At 42.9% G+C, this 18,172-nt stretch overlaps 1 protein-coding gene across 25 annotated transcripts in view; it reads right to left on the bottom strand.

The window, feature by feature from the left end:
* Window positions 1-17,423, bottom strand: part of nrxn1a (neurexin 1a) — a 64,838-nt gene extending 47,415 nt beyond the window's left edge. For 8 of the 25 annotated variants that reach the window (XM_029119889.2, XM_029119888.2, XM_029119893.2 and 5 more), the window contains exons 1-5: window positions 17,154-17,422; window positions 14,204-15,584; window positions 9,786-9,800; window positions 8,582-8,611; window positions 6,703-6,714 (exon numbers count right to left, since the gene is read on the bottom strand). In XM_029119889.2, the coding sequence (XP_028975722.1) occupies window positions 6,703-6,714; window positions 8,582-8,611; window positions 9,786-9,800; window positions 14,204-14,945 (799 nt within the window). In that variant the 5' untranslated portion in view covers window positions 14,946-15,584; window positions 17,154-17,422. Of the gene's footprint in view, window positions 1-6,702; window positions 6,715-8,581; window positions 8,612-9,785; window positions 9,801-9,904; window positions 10,655-14,203; window positions 15,585-17,153 lie in introns of those variants that run through there. The other 17 variants (XM_029119886.2, XM_029119894.2, XM_029119896.2 and 14 more) reach the window with 8 other exon arrangements.
* Window positions 17,424-18,172: the final 749 nt, after the last annotated feature.

Here is an 18,172-nt window from a genome sequence, read left to right as displayed (position 1 = left end):
AGATGTTAAAAACGTTAGGCAGAACCCTGAGTATGACCATGCCGTATACAGGACATCTTTAAAGTCCTATATAAACCATTCTGCAAAGGGTTTTACCTAGCACCAAAAACAATCCCTCTGTGGAAGGGCATCGAACTCATTCCACGGAGGGCCTAGTGTCTGCTGGTTTTTGATTTTTCATCTTGACAATCAGGTGCGGGAAGCACTTAACTAATTAGCAATCTTAATATCAACAGGAGCCAAACCCCCAGACCCTCTGTCAAATGTCAAATGCAGGTACGTTTTAATTTTCTACTAAATCCTCACCCTTGCCCCCAGTGGTCAGATTTCAGGGCATATATTAGGCTCATTCTGAAGTCTATTTGCAGGGATACCTCTGCTGTCTCTTTTTGCCTGTTGCCATGACAATTTCTCCAGTTAGAGCCCAGTGTTTTGTCTTAAGCTGGATAAAATCTTTTTAATCCCAAAACTCACTCTCTCTATCGCTCAGACACACACACACGAGCACACACACACTTGCAAGCAAACCTGTTAAAGGAGGTCGTTAAGAAATGATGATAAAGTCAGAAACAGCTTTGGAATGGGCATCAATAACATAATGGGTTTATAATGAATGGTCTAGCTACTTCAGCTGGCCTAGTTTCAACTGACAAGTGGAATGAATGATGCTTCACCCAGATAGGCAACAATGCTGTTGTTTAGAAAATGTTACTCCCTGTGTGATTAAGGTATACGATGGTTTCGCTGGTCTACTTGACTTCATACATTTTGGTTAAAGGTCAATGTTAAATTAAAATCTCTATACCCTCACATCCAAACCACTGGATCCAAACCACTATTGGAGTTCTGACAGTTTTTATTACTGTCAAACTGTATTCTGTGTATAGGAGATTAAAATGTGCTACAACTTGGTAGCATTTATACAATGCTAACTACCACACACAAAATGCTTGCTCAGGTTAAGATTAGGGTTAGGTTTAGAATAAGGGTGTTCGTGTAAGGGTTAGGATTAAGGTTCGAGATAGGATAAGGTTTAAGGATAAGGTTATTGTTAGTAGATAATCAAAGGAAATGTTATTATTGATGTATGTAGATAATAGATGTATGTAGATAATAGGTACCTACAGACTAATTATCCAAATAACAATTTACCCCATTTTGTTCAGCTGAATCTCAGAGTTCAATATAGGACAATAACTCCAGGGAGGACGCCAGTCGCTGTTCTTAAGGCCATTTCATTAAAGTGACTGTGCTTTTGGGGCTGTGACGTGGATCAACACTTAGGGCTTAGAACAATATATAAAAGGTAATTCTCAACAATAAAGAACATAGGCCTTTTCAATGAACACAGACTCACTATGCTTCATTAACTTAAAGCTGCTTGTCCAGCTAGGATTTGCAAGTGCCTTTTGTCAGGAAAGAGAATGTAATCAGAAATGTCTGGTAAGGTTCACAGCGTGGACAAGGAGGATGCAACTATTCTAAATAATGAACTACAATCTTCATAGGTTGAAATGCCAGAATTTGCTTGTCTTCCTTCATGTAGGTATGTACTCTAGCGTATTTTAACGGACGTTTAAATAGTTTTAGGGGTCTCCAACCTCGATCCTGAAGAGCTACCCTCCTCTAGGTAATCACTACAACCCACATTCACCTAGCCTCCTCTAGTTTAACAACAAATTATTCAAATCAGGTGTGCTAAATCGGGGCTGGTACATGCTTTAGCTCGTGAAAACACACAGGAAGTTAACACTCCAGACTGTCATTGGAGACCACAGGTTTAGGCAATTTGTTTTAACCTCAATGCATTACTTTTCCTTTTTTAATTTTTTTTATTTTTATTCTGCACAAATTATTGAAATTACAGGCTGAGAATAAAACGGTTATTCACTGACTCACCCAAAGTGATCGTGCATCGACGGCTCAGTCACTGGGGATTTAAAAGCCTCTCTTCGTTTTGTTTTGAACCTCACTCAATATACCTATTTGGAGTAAGCTCAAATATTTTGGTAGCCTTTAAACGGTTTTTCTGCACGAGCCATTTGTTTTCCCACTGATCTACAAAAACTGTGAAGGCCTGGTTTGACTGAATGTTCACGGACAGATTTGCAGTGCATTTTAACTGTATGCCCTGTGATTAGGCTATATGCAATTCACATCTTGGCAATGAAACAAAAAATTGCTACTGATCATGTGTGGCTAAATTTAAGTAGCATTCTGATTTATTTATGTCTTACTGATAAGACAGCAATATATTTAATTCCATAACTTTGGCATATGAATTTGATATTATCAGGAGCACTTCCAAGAATCATCTTACATTCCTATGTCTGTCAGGAAATACATTAAGTGAAATACAGGAAGAGGTTTACTGGTTCATGTATACCAGAACAGAGTGGAAGATAGATTGTTGATTTCATTTTACACCAAACAAAATGCAACATAATAGGTTTTGCTCCTATGTTTAAACCATCTTTACAAAGTTAACCTATGGGTGATGAGCATGTGCACTAAGGCTGTATTAGAGGCAAGTATATTGTGTCCACGAATTTAAAGTTGATGTAGACATTTTAAGACTTACAGTTCCAACTTACGCATCTACCAAGCAAGGATATGAGGGGAGATTTCTAGTGAAAAGTTTGGAAGTGGCTTGCCATGACGACTGTGGCATAGTTCATTTCCGTGAGAAGAATTGATGGTTGCTAATGGTCAGAGAACAGGAAAATAAACCGTCCATAGAACGAACGGTAGGATCGTATTGGCCATGATTGACCTGTTCCGCCTCCCTGCCCTTTTCGGAACGTGACATGAGAGGGAGGGATCATTGAAGAACTTGCCGGCAGCCTTCCTTGCCCTGGGGCTATGCAGGACCTTGACGGAAGGCAGGTTTGCAACACATGACCCTGTCAATGAACCGTACAATGTGTTGCAGGTTCTCTCTGCAGCAGGCTGACGCAGACCCAAAGCAGACAGTGATGGAGGACGTGCGGCTGGACTAGGATTTCTTCTTTTTTTTTTTTTTTACCCCAGCTGCCGCAAGTGATTCATCTGCTGATGTGCCTCTTCTCGGTGATCGCTGTGCGGTTGTATTCCCACCTGAAACTGAGGGAGATGACGGTCCTTTGGAATGTAAATGAATTAGCTGATGTAACAGCTGAGCCCACAATATGAACGGGGAAGGCGCGGGCGTTTCAACCGCCTTCTCTGCGTTTTGTTTTCTGGTGTTAAGTTTCATTTCACCAGCCGCCAGCCGATTAACCTCCCCACATTATATGGACGTTACTGTCGCTGATGAGACCAACCAGAGGGCTGTCGTCTGTTAACTTGTGGAGGCTGACAGATGCATTTTGGAGAGCACCCATCCCTGCGGCCTCCGGGGTTGAAGGGTGTGTGTTGCATCCTCTTGGTACGTAAGTCAGTGATCCAGGAACAGATGAGCCGGACACATTCAGCTGGGAGCGTTTGGCTTGAGAAAGTTCTGGCATGGTGGTATTGAAAGCAGAGCTTAAGTGGCCTGGTGATTTTGAGTCAAATCTTGAGCAAAACTGGTCGAGTTTGTTTGGCTGTGCCGGTCGCACATCAGCAGCGCGGGGCTTAGGTTTGTAGTGGTCTGTCTGATGCCTTTCCAGACAGATTAGTGCTTGTTGCTTGAGAATTGCTTTTCACTACAATTTACCACAGATGGAAGCCAATTAATTTGGCGTGTCAGAGTCTGCTGAACTTACATGCACATATCCATGCACGTTGACTATCGAGCAGCCTTAAGCCCAGATTAATTGACTTATGGGATGAGATAAATTGACCTTATTTTCATCACTCGAAAATCATAATAAACCTATCCCGAGACCAGTGTCAGTAATACTTCTATTGTGTTTCAACCTGCCTAGCAGGAAGTTCATCGACCAGACATTTTAGAATTACCTGTGTGAAAGAATATTTGGGATCATGTGTATGTGTGTGCTTATGTGTGTGTATGTGTGTGTTTGTGTGCCTATGTGTGCGTATGTGTACATATGTATGCGTATGTGTACGTATGTGTGCGTATGTGTGCGTATGTGTGCGTATGTGTGCGAATGTGTGCGTATGTGTGCGTATGTTCAAGAAGACATCCCAGTGTTGGTCTATGGTCTATAGACTTCCTCAGATTACCTCGGCCCAGATACTGTACAAACCTTGTCCCCCCCCCCCCCCCCCTTCTAATCAGAAGAACTGTTCTCTCTCTCTCTCAGGAACATAAGGGGGTTCTGCTAATTTCCATTGTTTCTCTATTCCTGGCCTTCCCTTGCCTTTCCCTCATCTCCCTGTGGCACAATTTCCTCCGAAATCCCTCTTTCCCTTTCTCAATTGCCCTTACTCATTCTCCGCCCTCCACCTCTGTCTATCTGTCTGCCTGGTGGTTTGTGTGTAGTTATATGCTGAGGGTTGGTGTGTCTGCTTGGGTGTGGAATAGGGTTTTTTTTTTTTTTTTGATTGCCAACGCTTTATGAGTCACAAGTGATGAGTCACTTCCCTCTTAACACAGATGGACTCATACGCATGCTCACTCCCACAAGCACCTACCCTCCCATCCTTCATCCACTGAGCATAAGAATAGTCATGTATTTGTGCATATTTACACCACACACAAATACACAGAGCCGACATTTGAAAACAAGGTACGAGTGTCTGTGTGTATCGGTGTGTGTGTGCGCGCGTGGGTCTGTGTATGTCTGTGAGTCTTAAAGGTCATGTTCAGAGGGACGCTGGTGTCTGAAATAGAGCTTGTTGTATGATGACATGAAAGGTCTAGCTTCAAAATGCTAATCGTGCATTTTCTAGAATGCTGGGAAATGTGTGTCATACATAAACTGTCAGAAAACAGTAGAACTTTTTTGAAACTCTCGACATTGTATCATAACAAGGAGGTTTAAGCATCAGTTATTATTATATTGCCAACTGTTTGATACCATGTTTCTGACGTGTTTATTAAACTTATTTGGGAGCAGTATACGTTTTGTTTTGTGCTAAAAAAAACTGGACTCATTTTGTGCAACACTCATTGAATAAAGTTTAACAACATAAAATGCTAAAAAAATACATCTTCCCGTTTTCTGTTTTGGACCTAAATGTTAAATCCCAGGACTGTGGGTCGCTGTCCTTGGTTCTGAATCTGATACTGTCTATTGTTACGACCCCCTGTTTGGTTAGCCAGCAGTTCTTCATGTGGCAAAGTTAATTCAGCAACATCGGTGAAGACAGGCTCATCTTATACTGTTTGGTAGGCACATTCACGGCTCGGCATGCAATGCTATTTTGAAATGTGAATGCAATACAAGATAATATTTCTGTGTAGAAGCCAAGAAGGCAATTTTATCTCCCTTAAAAATAGGACTAGGAGTACATGTTTATTCTAAGTCGTCATACTATACACTACGGTTATTCTATGGCTTGCCTTTAAATAATAAACAATCTTCAACTGATTGGATGAATATAAACAGTAGTTAATAAACAACTTGAAGTAACCACATTTAGTTATGGAGCCTGTTCTAATTGGCCTCTGAGGGTTAAAGCCTTGACACTCCTACAATTAATGTATTCCTTCAGTTCTTTGCACCAACAACAGCTACTGCAGTAATTATTTCTAATAATTGCTGTGAAAAATGGCAAAATGACTTTTGAGCATAAGATTTACCATTGTATGAAGTGAGAAAACAACGGTGAATAAACATTCACTAGAAAACACATAAGCGTTCATTTCTGCAGACACACTGGAAATCAGAAAAAGGTTATGTTGTTTTGAAATCAAACTCTTCATGTGGTCTGTCCTTGTCTGTGGTGCAAACACTCACCTATAGCAGCCAAACGTCCCTACTTAACCATCTGACCCTAATGACTCTGTGGCCCTAAGGCCCCGAGGCTGAAGCCTACACATTTGATGGGGGGGCTAATCCAAGTTCAGAGGTCTTAAGGTTCAAGGCAAGAGAACAGTCTCCTAAACCACAGCGCTTCACTCCTGCGGGATCAGTGATATGACAACATGCGTGCGCACACACATAAACACAGATACGCATGCACGCGCACACACTGATGTCAGAGGGAGTTTGACTGGAGCAGGACTGGCACGCTGGAGACACATACCCTAGTCATCTAGGACTTAACATCTCTCTCCCTCCTTTGCTATCGCTTCTTCTCTCACTCTTTTATCTCGGCCTCCTCGCCCCCTCCCTCTCACAAACACTGACCCCCCCCCCCCCCCCCCCCCCCACCACCACCACCACCACCCACCACCAGCTCCCATAGAGGAACTCATTTCAGATAGTCGGGTCCAGAAAGCCTCTTTACTCTGAGCTGACAGCCACGTCAGCTCCCTATGATTGCCTTTACATCTCTGCATGCACACACACACACACACACACACACACGATCACCAGCATACGCGTATCACACACACATGGCGAGTAACCTTAACCCGGCTTAAAAACAGTCCGTCACACACTTGTGTTCTCCCACATTTTACAGCCAGCATAAACAATACATAGAAATGGCAGTGTGTGTACACAGGCAGACACCTGCATGTCTGTACAAAGAAACATTCCCATGACACACATACATTCGTACTCATATCTATTTTCTTTTACAGTTGGTAGCCAGTCAGTACAGCTCACAGCCATACGTTTTAGCTCATAGCCATTACATAGCCATAAGCAAAAAAGAATAGTATACCTCTGAGTTTTCCTATAGTCAGATATTGTAGAGAGAAGGGGAAAGAGATAGAGGGAGAGAGTAAGTACTGGTTGTGAAATAAAAAAAAATAAAAATGAATTATTTAGATAAGGTAGGAAAGCAGCACTGCCGTCAAACACGACCAAAATACACCTAATGGAGCATAATTCTAGTTGGTTACAACACTATCACTGTGTATTGTATTGTAAATAAATGTTTCCCACGGAGTAAGGGACATGGTATTCACAGCACCAACAAAGGAAGGGTTAGAATGTTACAGACACTAAGTGCAGAATGCAGTCCCTGATACATTCCACACTGGATGTGAATATGAAAAAGGGTTCATAAATATAGAAATATTATCTAGCTGAACCCAGGATCTGAACTACTGGTTATTGCAAATAGTTCTTACTGGAATGAAAAAGGGATTCTCTGTTTAATAAAAAAAAATGGTTACCAAGGACAAACGAAAAACCCAAATGTATACTTATATTATTACTGGATTATGTGGTTGGTGCATCAAACTACCTAAAGATAAATGCACTGTCACTCTGGTTAAGAGCATCTACTATGAGCATCTACTATGAGCATCTACTATGAGCATCTACTATGCTTAATGGCCAATAGGCTTTTTTCTGCTCAGAGTTGGCGAAGTGTCTGCAGACTGTTACACTAGCACTTACAGTACACTGGTAAATGTGAAGTGAGTAATAGTGGCAGTGGCAGTACACTCTTAGAAGTAAAGGTTCTTAAACTCTCCTAAAAAGGGTCTCAGAGGAACTCCTGTATAAAAGTTTAAACCGAAACCTTTTTGTAATGGGAAGGGATCAATGTTGACATTTTTTGTGGCAGTTTAACAGATTGAAGATGTGGCTTATAAAAGCTCTGGCTTTCGGTCCATTGTTTTTGGCAACCCATTGGAGTAAATTATTGTCATTGTGTCAAGTTTGTACATATAATAATATATAATAATAATAATAATAATAATATGTATATAATTTTCTAATTTAATATAAATAGTAACTTTGCTGATTATATTTATCTAATAAGGAAATGGTAACTATTTGAACATAGACTTTCATTGAATTTATACACCTCTGTAAGCCACACTGAAGCTACAAAACTGTCAGTGTTGGATCTTAACAAATGATGAAAATAAAACCGAACCGATTAAAAGGAATAACATCTTGAGTAGCCAAAAAGAATAGATGTGAGAAACACATCCCCACTAAGCCATGCCTCTACTCTGGTTCCTTGAGTCACCACTTGTTCTAAGAGTGTAGTAGTGTCTGGAGATGTAGTTACTTTGTCACTGGACAGAGCTATGGTGGTGTGTTTGACAGCACTGCTTTTATTCACTTTTTTTTCTTTTTATACACCATTAAAAACTACATGAACAACTGGCCAATAAGAAGTGAAATCCACATGCAGGGGCCAATGGAAGGGACTCCAGTGAAGAGAGATCAGGATGAGAGGATATGAATGACAGAGGAAACTAGCAACAGACACTCAAGCTGAAATATACACACACACACACACACACACACACAGGCACGCACACACACACACACACACACACACACACACGCACACTTAAAGCCAAACCATCAATGGATCCGGACCTTTATCTAGGGTCAGCTACCTCTAAACCCGTATCCTCACCTTAAGCACAGATCTCGGATCAGTAAGCCTCCCCACAACATGACGCTAAACCCAACAGAAAGAAAATCAAACCTGACCTTGGATCAGCGTCTACGGTCCAGCCATAAGGAGGAGGTTTGGGGTGAAGGGTGCGTGGGGTGGGGGTGGGGGGGTGGGGGAGGTGATGGGGGAGCAGCAGGAACAGGAAGAGATGTCATAGTGATGTAATAGGTCGTACCTTGGTCGCCGATCATCAGGTGAGCCAGACCTTGAAGGAAGACAAAAGCACAGTCAGCACAGCAGGAGCATGGAGGGTTTGTGTACAGGCACACACACAAATACAAACACACACACACAAATACAAACACACACACACAAATACAAACACATACACACACACACTAATACACACACACTAATACACAAACACACACACGCACTAATACACACACACACACATACACACACACACACACACACTATTACACACACACACTAACACACACATGCACTAATACACACACACACACACATACACACACACACACACACACTATTACACACACACACTAACACACACACACTCTAATACACACACACACACACACTACTAAGAGTAGTGGTACTGTGATATGAACAATAGTGTCTATTTGGGGTCTAAACTGTCACTATACTCAGTCACAAGGAGATGTATTCCATTTATTTAAAGAATAATTACAAAAACACAGTTTGTTTGTAAACTGTAGATATACTACCAGAGTTACCCTTACCTAGTGACACATGTTGTAACGTAACTTTGAAAAGCTGAACCTTCTCTGAACATTTAAGTTTTTTTGAACGCACCTCTTATCTGTGTGTAGCATCAAAACATCTGGTACAGGGTCTACAAATGACCCTACCACACACACCTCCAAATCAAATGAACACACACACACACACACACAAACTCACACACTTGTTGGTCCCTGATGTTGATGTGTATATGTGGGTTCTACACATTTCAGTTCAAAGGAGAATCAGGCATGCACGCACAAACACACAACCAGACACACATCATGTACACTGGTCTTGCTGTCTTGTGGTTTTTAACCTATGCCGAAGAGGACGCTAAGGTTGTTGAAGTCAGCCTCTACATTTCGTGTGCATTTTGATGAGCGTGGTTCTATTTTTACTTAGTGTCTTTCCTAGGGTATCTCATACTGTGGTCTGTCTGTAACCTTGAGTGAAGAGCCATTTAAACCTCAGGTATTTGTCCATTAAGGCAGTCTACTTACCTGCAGACCGCAACTCACACACACACACACACCCACACCGGCCACACACCTTACATTGCTGGAATCAGACATGGAAGGAGGAGTGGGGAGTGTATAGAGGATGGAGGAAGAGCAAACAGGAGGCCAGTTGAGTGGGGATGAGGAAAACAGAGGGAAGGAGAGACCCACCTGGGTTGTAGTATTCTGGGAGCGTCCAGACGTAGGAGAGAGAGAGACAGACATTCATTAACACGCCATGCACAGCGGTCTTGTACAACGGTTACACACATGCTCTCCCACACAGTTACCTTGGTTACAGGCATGCAGATCCACCCCGACATCACCACGACACCATGCAGCACTGCTGGCCTCTCACACGCCAACACGCCAAACACACGCACGCCGGGTTGGTCGGTCAGTTCAGTCAATTCAGGAAGTGAGTCAGAATTTGGTTAAACGAAAAATCCCCGACAAATAGCGCTTTACAACCTGTTCATCTGGAATTGACTGACTTGGGCAAAGCCAGGCACACACACGCTCCCTCGTGCACACAGTGGTCAGGGTGGATGAAAGCCGACGCTCCTACCTGTGGTTTTGGAATCGGCAACATTGTATTCACCCAGGACTTACCTTAGAGCCTCCTTTACCAGAGCCCAGAGCACACACACACACACGCGCACACACTCTCACACAGACACACAAACACACGCTCAAACTTACATACACATTGACCATTGCAGTAATGAATAGATTGATGGATAATGGGCAACTGATGATCAAAGACAGCAGTGCAGGGGGTAACATGCTGGGTCAGTACTGGAGAGTGTGTGTATGTGCGTGTGTTCAGAACCAAACCTCCCTTTCCTCTGTCTCTTAACGTGGTGAAAACCAGGACATAGCTAAGTCCCTAGCGCCAACTCGCTGATCTGAGATCATTTCATAGGTTAAAGCAATGTGGCAAAAATTCCATGTCAGTCCCAGTGCTAGAAAAAGCGCACTGTGCCGCATTAGTGTTAAAGTGGCAACTTGTAGCTTGTCTCCAGTCAAGCAGCCAACATACACTACACAAACATACGAAACACTATTATTACATTACAAACCCAGATATGTCATCCAATTCATTTAAATTAATCTCCTATTTTGAATCAATTTACACATGAATATGCGCTGTGACCGGTAGAGGGATAGATATAGGGTGGTATATTAAATTGGTGGGGGTAGATATAGGGTGGGATATTCAATTGGTGGGGGTAGATATAGGGTGGGACAGTTCAATTGGTGGGGGTAGATATAGGGTGGGATATTCAATTGGTGGGGGTAGATATAGGGTGGGACAGTTCAATTGGTGGGGGTAGATATAGGGTGGTATATTCAATTGGTGGGGGTAGATATAGGGTGGGACAGTTCTATTGGTGGAGGTAGATATAGGGTGGGATATTCAATTGGTGGGGGTAGATATAGGGTGGGATATTCTATTGGTGGGGGTAGATATAGGGTGGGATATTCAATTGGTGGGGGTAGATATAGGGTGGGATATTCAATTGGTGGGGGTAGATATAGGGTGGGATATTCTATTGGTGGGGGTAGATATAGGGTGGGATATTCAATTGGTGGGGGTAGATATAGGGTGGGATATTCAATTGTTGGGGGTAGATATAGGGCTGGACAGTTCTATTGGTGGAGGTAGATATAGGGTGGGATATTCAATTGGTGGGGGTAGATATAGGGTGGGATATTCAATTGGTGGGGGTAGATATAGGGTGGGATAGTTCAATTGGTAGATGGATTGAGGCTGTGATAGTAAAATTGGTAGAATAGATAGAGGTTGGGATATTTATATTGGTAGAGGGATAGATAATGGGCGGGCGGGCTGCCTGGCTGGCTAACTGACTACCCCTTGTTAAGTTTGTATCTCCTCGCAGGGGAAGCGCAGGGGAAGCGAAGTATGCATTGTGAATTATTCCGTATTAATGAAAACTTTGCTGGCTAAAACCGAAACCTGAAATTGTATACGGTTATATTGCGACTGTTTCTGGCATGGAAGAATTAATCTTCAGTCTCGCTAGCAATTGCTAAATTCTTATGATTATTCCTAAGAAGTTAGTAGATACCAATCAGCCTATTACTGGCTAATAAGCTATTCAAACGGCCAGTCGCAAAAGCTAACAGCTCATAGATGCTATTTCTGGTGGAGGTAAACTTAATAAGAAACGTTAGTCAGTTTAACACAATGCTCAATAGTGTTTAGCGACTGGTGAAATAGGCAATGCCGTGGCATTATGGTTAAAGACAGTGCCTCTCACGTGGAAGGCTCAAGTTCAAATCTGTTGTGAACAACGAATTGTATTTATTTTATTTCCACGATTCTGTTGTTGTTTCACTTGATGAAAAACGATAGTTATCTTCACCTTTCTTGATAGTTATTGTATCAATGTCATTTACGAATGAAAGAAAAAAAGTAAGTTCTTATGCCATGAAAGAAAAAAAACTAGCAATCGCTAGCAATTGCTCAATTCCTATGACTATTCCAGTAAGTTAGTAGACACTGGTAAAGCCTATTACTGGCAAATAAGCTGTTAAAACGGCCAGTGGCAAACAAGGATTTGTTCAGAATAGAGGCTATACTGACACGCATTAAAGGTAGAGCTCTGTGGTGTAGTGGTTAGCAACACAGCCTTCACGTGGGCGACCCAGGGAAATTACTAATTGATTTAGGGATTACAGGAATAAAATCCTGACCAATGAGAATATACAGTATACATTCTTAATATGTCAATGTGTACGTAACTTTATAAGGTAGTTATAAACCCTTTAATATATTTATAAGGTATTTATTAAATATTTTACAATACAAGTAATTTATTACTATCTTTCCTATTAGTAACATTTTAACCCCTTCTTTTAGCCAACCGCTAGAAAAACATAGGATCCTGAATGGAATTACATAAATATAAATTATTTCATAGGACATGGATATCTGTAAAATATCCAAAAGAGTGTGACATGTAATTTTGCTGATGAGCAATTTTCAGAAGATGTTGTTGCCACAATAATTATATGGGATTATAGCTAAATTTAAAATGCTGAATGTGTATTCAAGGTTTGCAGTGCCAAAGTTTAATGATTTGTTTAAAATTAATTTTAAATAATTTTAAACTATTTATTTTAAACATGGATTAGTTTAAAATAAATATATCCTTGGACAATTTATTTTAATTTTATTTTAATTTTAAAATATTAAGTTAGGGAGGGGCCTGTAAAATGATTACATTTTGTGGGGAGAGGGAGCCAACGTCAACTACCGCTGTGCACCTAGCTACACCCCCTGAAACGCCCCTGGCCCTGCCCACCACCTATGTCCCATTTTGATCCAGAAAAAACCCTGTTGAAGTGGTAGAGGGATAGATAGAGGGTCGGATAGTTAAATTGGTAGAGGGATAGAGGCATTGGGCAGAATAACCAAGTCTCCGTTTCAGAGCCCTGCTGTCTCCATGGTAACCTGTTCAGCAGAGGGGAGGGGGTTGCTATAGAGTCAAAGGAGGGGCCTATATTTCAGATGAAAAACATGCCCCCCCCCCCCCCCCACACACACACACACACACACACACACAGCAACAGGCTAGAATTTACTGACCACCACTAGAATAAACTGACTACTAAGATCTACTGATCACTAGGATCTACAAACCAGCACTAAGATCTAATGACCACTAGGATCTACGGTCCACCACTAAAATATATTGACATCAAGGATCTACTAACCACCACTAAGACCTACTGACCACTAGGATCCAATGGCCACCACTAAGATCTACTGACCACTAGAATCCACTAACCAGTACTAATATGTACTGACTGCTAGGATCTACTGGCCACCACTAGGATCTACTAACCAGCACAAAGGTCTAATGACTACTAGGATCTACTGGGTAGTAGGATCTAATGACCACCACTAAGATCAGTAGGATCTACTGACTACTACAATCTACTGGTCACAAGGATCTACTAACCGCATATATCTACTGACCACCACTAGGATCTATGGACCACAGTAGGATCTACTGACCACTATGACCTACTGACCACCACTAGGATCTACTAACATCCACTAAGATATACTGATTACTAGGATCTACTGCGACTAGGACCACCTAACAAGCACTAAAATCTACTAACCTCTACATTCTACTGACCACCATAAGGATCTACAGACCACCAATAGGATCTACTGACCACAAGGATGTAATGAAAACTACTATCTACTGATCCCCACTCAGACCTACTGACCACTAGGATCTACTGACGATCACAGAAGTGATCCTAAGATCAAGGAACATAAAAGGTTGCTAACCCAGTCAGAGAGACTTTAAACCTACATTGGGTTAGGAGAATGGCTCTTGCTGTGATGCATTTTGAACACAATTTTATTAGAGACAAGAGTTTCATCGTTCTACACTAAAGGGTGCATATGGTCAAGGGTGATGACGTCATTTGTTTAAATGTTTGTGTAGGTAAGGGGAGGTCTGTCTAGCGTGTGTGTGTGTGTGTGTGTCTGCGTGTGAGAAAATATCACAATGTTTTAAGATTGGATTTGGGTATTGCCTTACCTTCGCTGCAGTCATTGCCTTTGTAGCCAGTGTGGGTACAGTCGCAGATGGCCCTATGCTCGATGACAGAACACAGCCCTCCATTCTGACACACGTGGTCGGGTCCACACCCGTCTCCCTTGGTAACACCCTCCGATGCTTCCAAAACGACCGCTGATCCATTGACAGTCACCTCAGTGAGCCAGCCAGAAAAGGGTTTGTGGTCTCTGACACCAGGGGAAGTAAGGCGGAGAGGGGAGGCATGAAGCTCAGGGGAAACCCCGCCCATAAAGGTGTGGCTAAACACTGTCATGTCTCTCCGTTTGCTCTTCACCTCCGCCCATCCCTCCATTCTTTCATCCACCTCAAGACTTGTGTTCCGCCAATCCCGTTTCACACGCACTTCATGCCAGTGGCCGTCGCTCACAGCAACCCCGGAACTCACCTCAGCTGGCTCGGCACAGAAAATGGAAAATCGTAGGCGGAGTTTCCCGCGTAGCAGCAAGAGTTCCAGGAAGTCGCAGAATCCCTCATCGTCAAGGTAAAGCAACAGTCCGTCCTCGCTGTGAGTTTTAACTCTGAACGACAGGACACTCTCGCAACACGCATTCCACACCGGGAACCGCCCCCACTGTCCCGAAACGCCCCCAAACTCTAGCACCTCCCCTCTGGACCCCCCAATGCTGCAAAGGCAAAGCCAAACACACAGCAGGGGGGCAGCGGCCCACACACACACCGCCATCACACAGACACGCAAACACATACACACTCTTCACGTGCACGCGCGCAGACACACACACACACACACACACACACACACAAACACACAGACAGACAGGGGCTAGAGCTGAGCAGCACAAACACCACAGCTCATGGTGCAAACACCTTCAGGTGCTCCCTCCTGTCTTCTTAGGGCACTAAGTAGCACTGGCAGTCCTCCAAGTGCTCCTTGCCGAACCCCAGTCCTCCAAGGGCTCTTCCCAGCACCCTTCCGTTTTCTTAGTGCTGTCAGTGGCACCTTTCACCCTCCATAGGGATTCCTCTGTCTGCCAGTCAACAGAGGGAGCTGGCTCCTTCCAGAGGTTGGTCAGTTTCTACTTGCAGTCGTCGATCTTCCAGTCTTCGTCGCCAGTCCTTCTCCCAGTCCCTCTTCAGTTGGGTTCGCTTGTTACAGAACAGCGGGATGCAATGTGAGCTCCATATCAGCACCTTTGTTCTGGACTGTTCCCCTCAGAGAGAGGGAGGATACGGCCGTACACCGTCACACACCGTCAAGAGAGACACAGTCAGTCATATCAGAGCACCCCCCCCCCTCTTTTTCTCACTCCCAGCGGGGCTGGTGGGTGGAACGCTGTAAGAGTGTCCCTGACCACCACGTCATCGGTCTTTTCTTTCCAGCAACCTGGGGAAGATTCAGAACACAACAGACTGACTTGTATATTCGATGTTTGTCCAGCTGGAGAAAACATCTATACATGTCTTGAAAACTGGCCACGAGGGGCAATGGTGAGCGTTATTAAATTGAAATAGACATAATAACTTTAACCCTTATCTTAAACAATCAATCACATTTATTTATAACCCCTTTTTACAACAGCAGTTGTCACAAAGTGCTTTTTCAGAAAACCATTCACAATGAATACCTAACCCTAATTTTTCAACTACGGTCCCCGAATAACAGCCCAAAGCTAATGAGTTTGAATCCATAGAGACAAACGGAAATGTGTATATGTCTAAACTTATCTAAAACCTCAAACCTTACTTTAACAATTCTAAATAAATACCTAACAAAACCCTTAATGCTTTACCTAACCTTGTGAGTATGTTCTTCATCTACAGACATTAATCTCCCCCAGGACTAATGTTAAAATCTGATGTGAGAGGATGTGGCAAATACACACAGGTACGCTTGCAACCATGCACAGACCCAATCATGTGTGTGTCATGTCTCGCACACAGAGAAGGCGGGTCTCAGCAGATAAAAGTCACATTTACAAGTTTGTTCAGGTCGGTAAAACATCTATATATGCCTTGAAAACTGAGTCAATTGCACAAAAAAGTCACAGGCTGCAGGTTTAGTACTCAACTTTAACACAACTTTCACCATTCTGAATAAATACCTTACCCTAAACCACAATACTTCACCTTTGCCCTAACCTCAATACCTAACCCTAACCATAATTCCTAACCTTAACCATAATTCCTAACCTTAACCATAAGTCTTCGTGTGCCCTGGCCATTCTTATCGTTGGCATATAGTTCATTTTGTTCACTTTACATACAGATTCTCACTTCTACTTCATAAATAGACGTTTATCTGTCACTTCACAAATAGAAGACACAGAATGTTCAGATTCATGTCATGTGTTTTGTAGGACAAATTAGAGTCAGGTGAAAAACGAACACTTATTTCAGTAAAATACTCTAACATTTCAACATGACCACTTGCCTCCAGATTACATAGCATCTTTAAAGAACGTTTTTTCACATGATGCGGAGGGTGACTCCAATGCACCGCGTTTATCGAATTATCCCCTTGTTCACACTATGGGAAATAAGCCCTTAACGCACACACATACACACACACACACACACACACACACACACACACACACACACCTATCCGGCGTCTATCCCAGTGAGCTACAGTGACGTGGTTACGATTAGGGTTACAAATCACAGTATTGATAGACGTGGTGAGATGAGAGCGGTTTAAATATCGATTCTCGATCTGCAGCCATTCTTCTCCCCTCCTAAGAGTCTACATGAGCATGCCTGTGTAGATTATTCTTCTGTGCAATGTGCTCGAGCTCACCCGTTACTCCGGGTTTACAGCTACCTCACCTGAAAATACCGAAACCATAGCCGCGAGAAAAATGTGTTAATGAGCTATAGGTAGCCTACACAGGCCTAGAGCAAACCTAAAACAAACGCGCGCGCACACACGAGAAAAAGCATTTTATCAACCTACCTTACACAAAACTTCTGTTATGGTTTAGTGTGGCTACTCATCGATATTTTCCTTTTCATCTGATGACAATCGCCGCTTTGTGACAGGACACAAGATCAATCAAACCTTTCCCTGTAAATACCCGTTAGGTGGGCCTACTTAAACCAGAGCAATTGCAGCCGTTTCTTGATCATACAGCCCGGTGGTGCCAAACGCATCTCTCCCTCCCTCTCTCTTTCTTGCTCTTTCACTGGCGCTCACCACAGAAGAGAAGGTGCAGTCTGCTGCTCCGTGCGTCACGTGGCTGATGGAGGGAGAGAAGACGAGGATGGGCGGGGCCGCTCTGCTGCAGCACCTTGGACATCGCGCTCTCACCGTCGGAAACACGAATACCGGAGAAGACCGAGTATGGTGCGAACATCCGAGTAATTACATTTCGCTATGATAATGAATGTTGATGGTAAAGCATTTACAAAGATTCAGAAGTGAATAATGGTTTGAAATGGATTAATCATTTATTAGTTGCAGATTAACATCTGAGCGTATAATGCATTCAAGAGACGTGAAAACGGCGGGAGAAAAGGCAACTGTGTTTCCACGTGAAGATGGGGCAGTTTTCTTCCATTTTCTCCTGCCATTGATTATCTCTCTCATTTTCCTTGCCCCATCGTACACACACTCACTCCTGCGTGCACACAAAATTTCACACAAATGTACCTCCATATGGACACAGTGAGGTGTGTATTTCGAATGTTCTGTGTATCTGTTCCAGAGAGGGAGTCCCCAGCTGTCTGTCAGAACCGTCTGACTGGGCACCATTCCACAGATGCTGCCAACCCTCTTGAGAGAGAGCACTGCATGCACAGCTGCACACAAACACACGATGAGTGATTGTGCTTGGTATCTAATTATAAGGTGTTCCTTTTGAAGTTGTATTCACAACATCGCCCTGCAGCCATTTTGATACCAGAACTCTGGTATCAGTCATTCATAGGACACTATGATTTGCCACTTCAACTACAACCCCGCAAACTGACAGA

Source organism: Esox lucius, chromosome 5 (assembly GCF_011004845.1).
Source record: "Esox lucius isolate fEsoLuc1 chromosome 5, fEsoLuc1.pri, whole genome shotgun sequence".
NCBI classification, from domain to species: Eukaryota; Metazoa; Chordata; class Actinopteri; order Esociformes; family Esocidae; genus Esox; species Esox lucius.
Note: the sequence above shows the minus strand (reverse complement) of the source record. Positions and strands in the feature narration are given on the sequence as shown.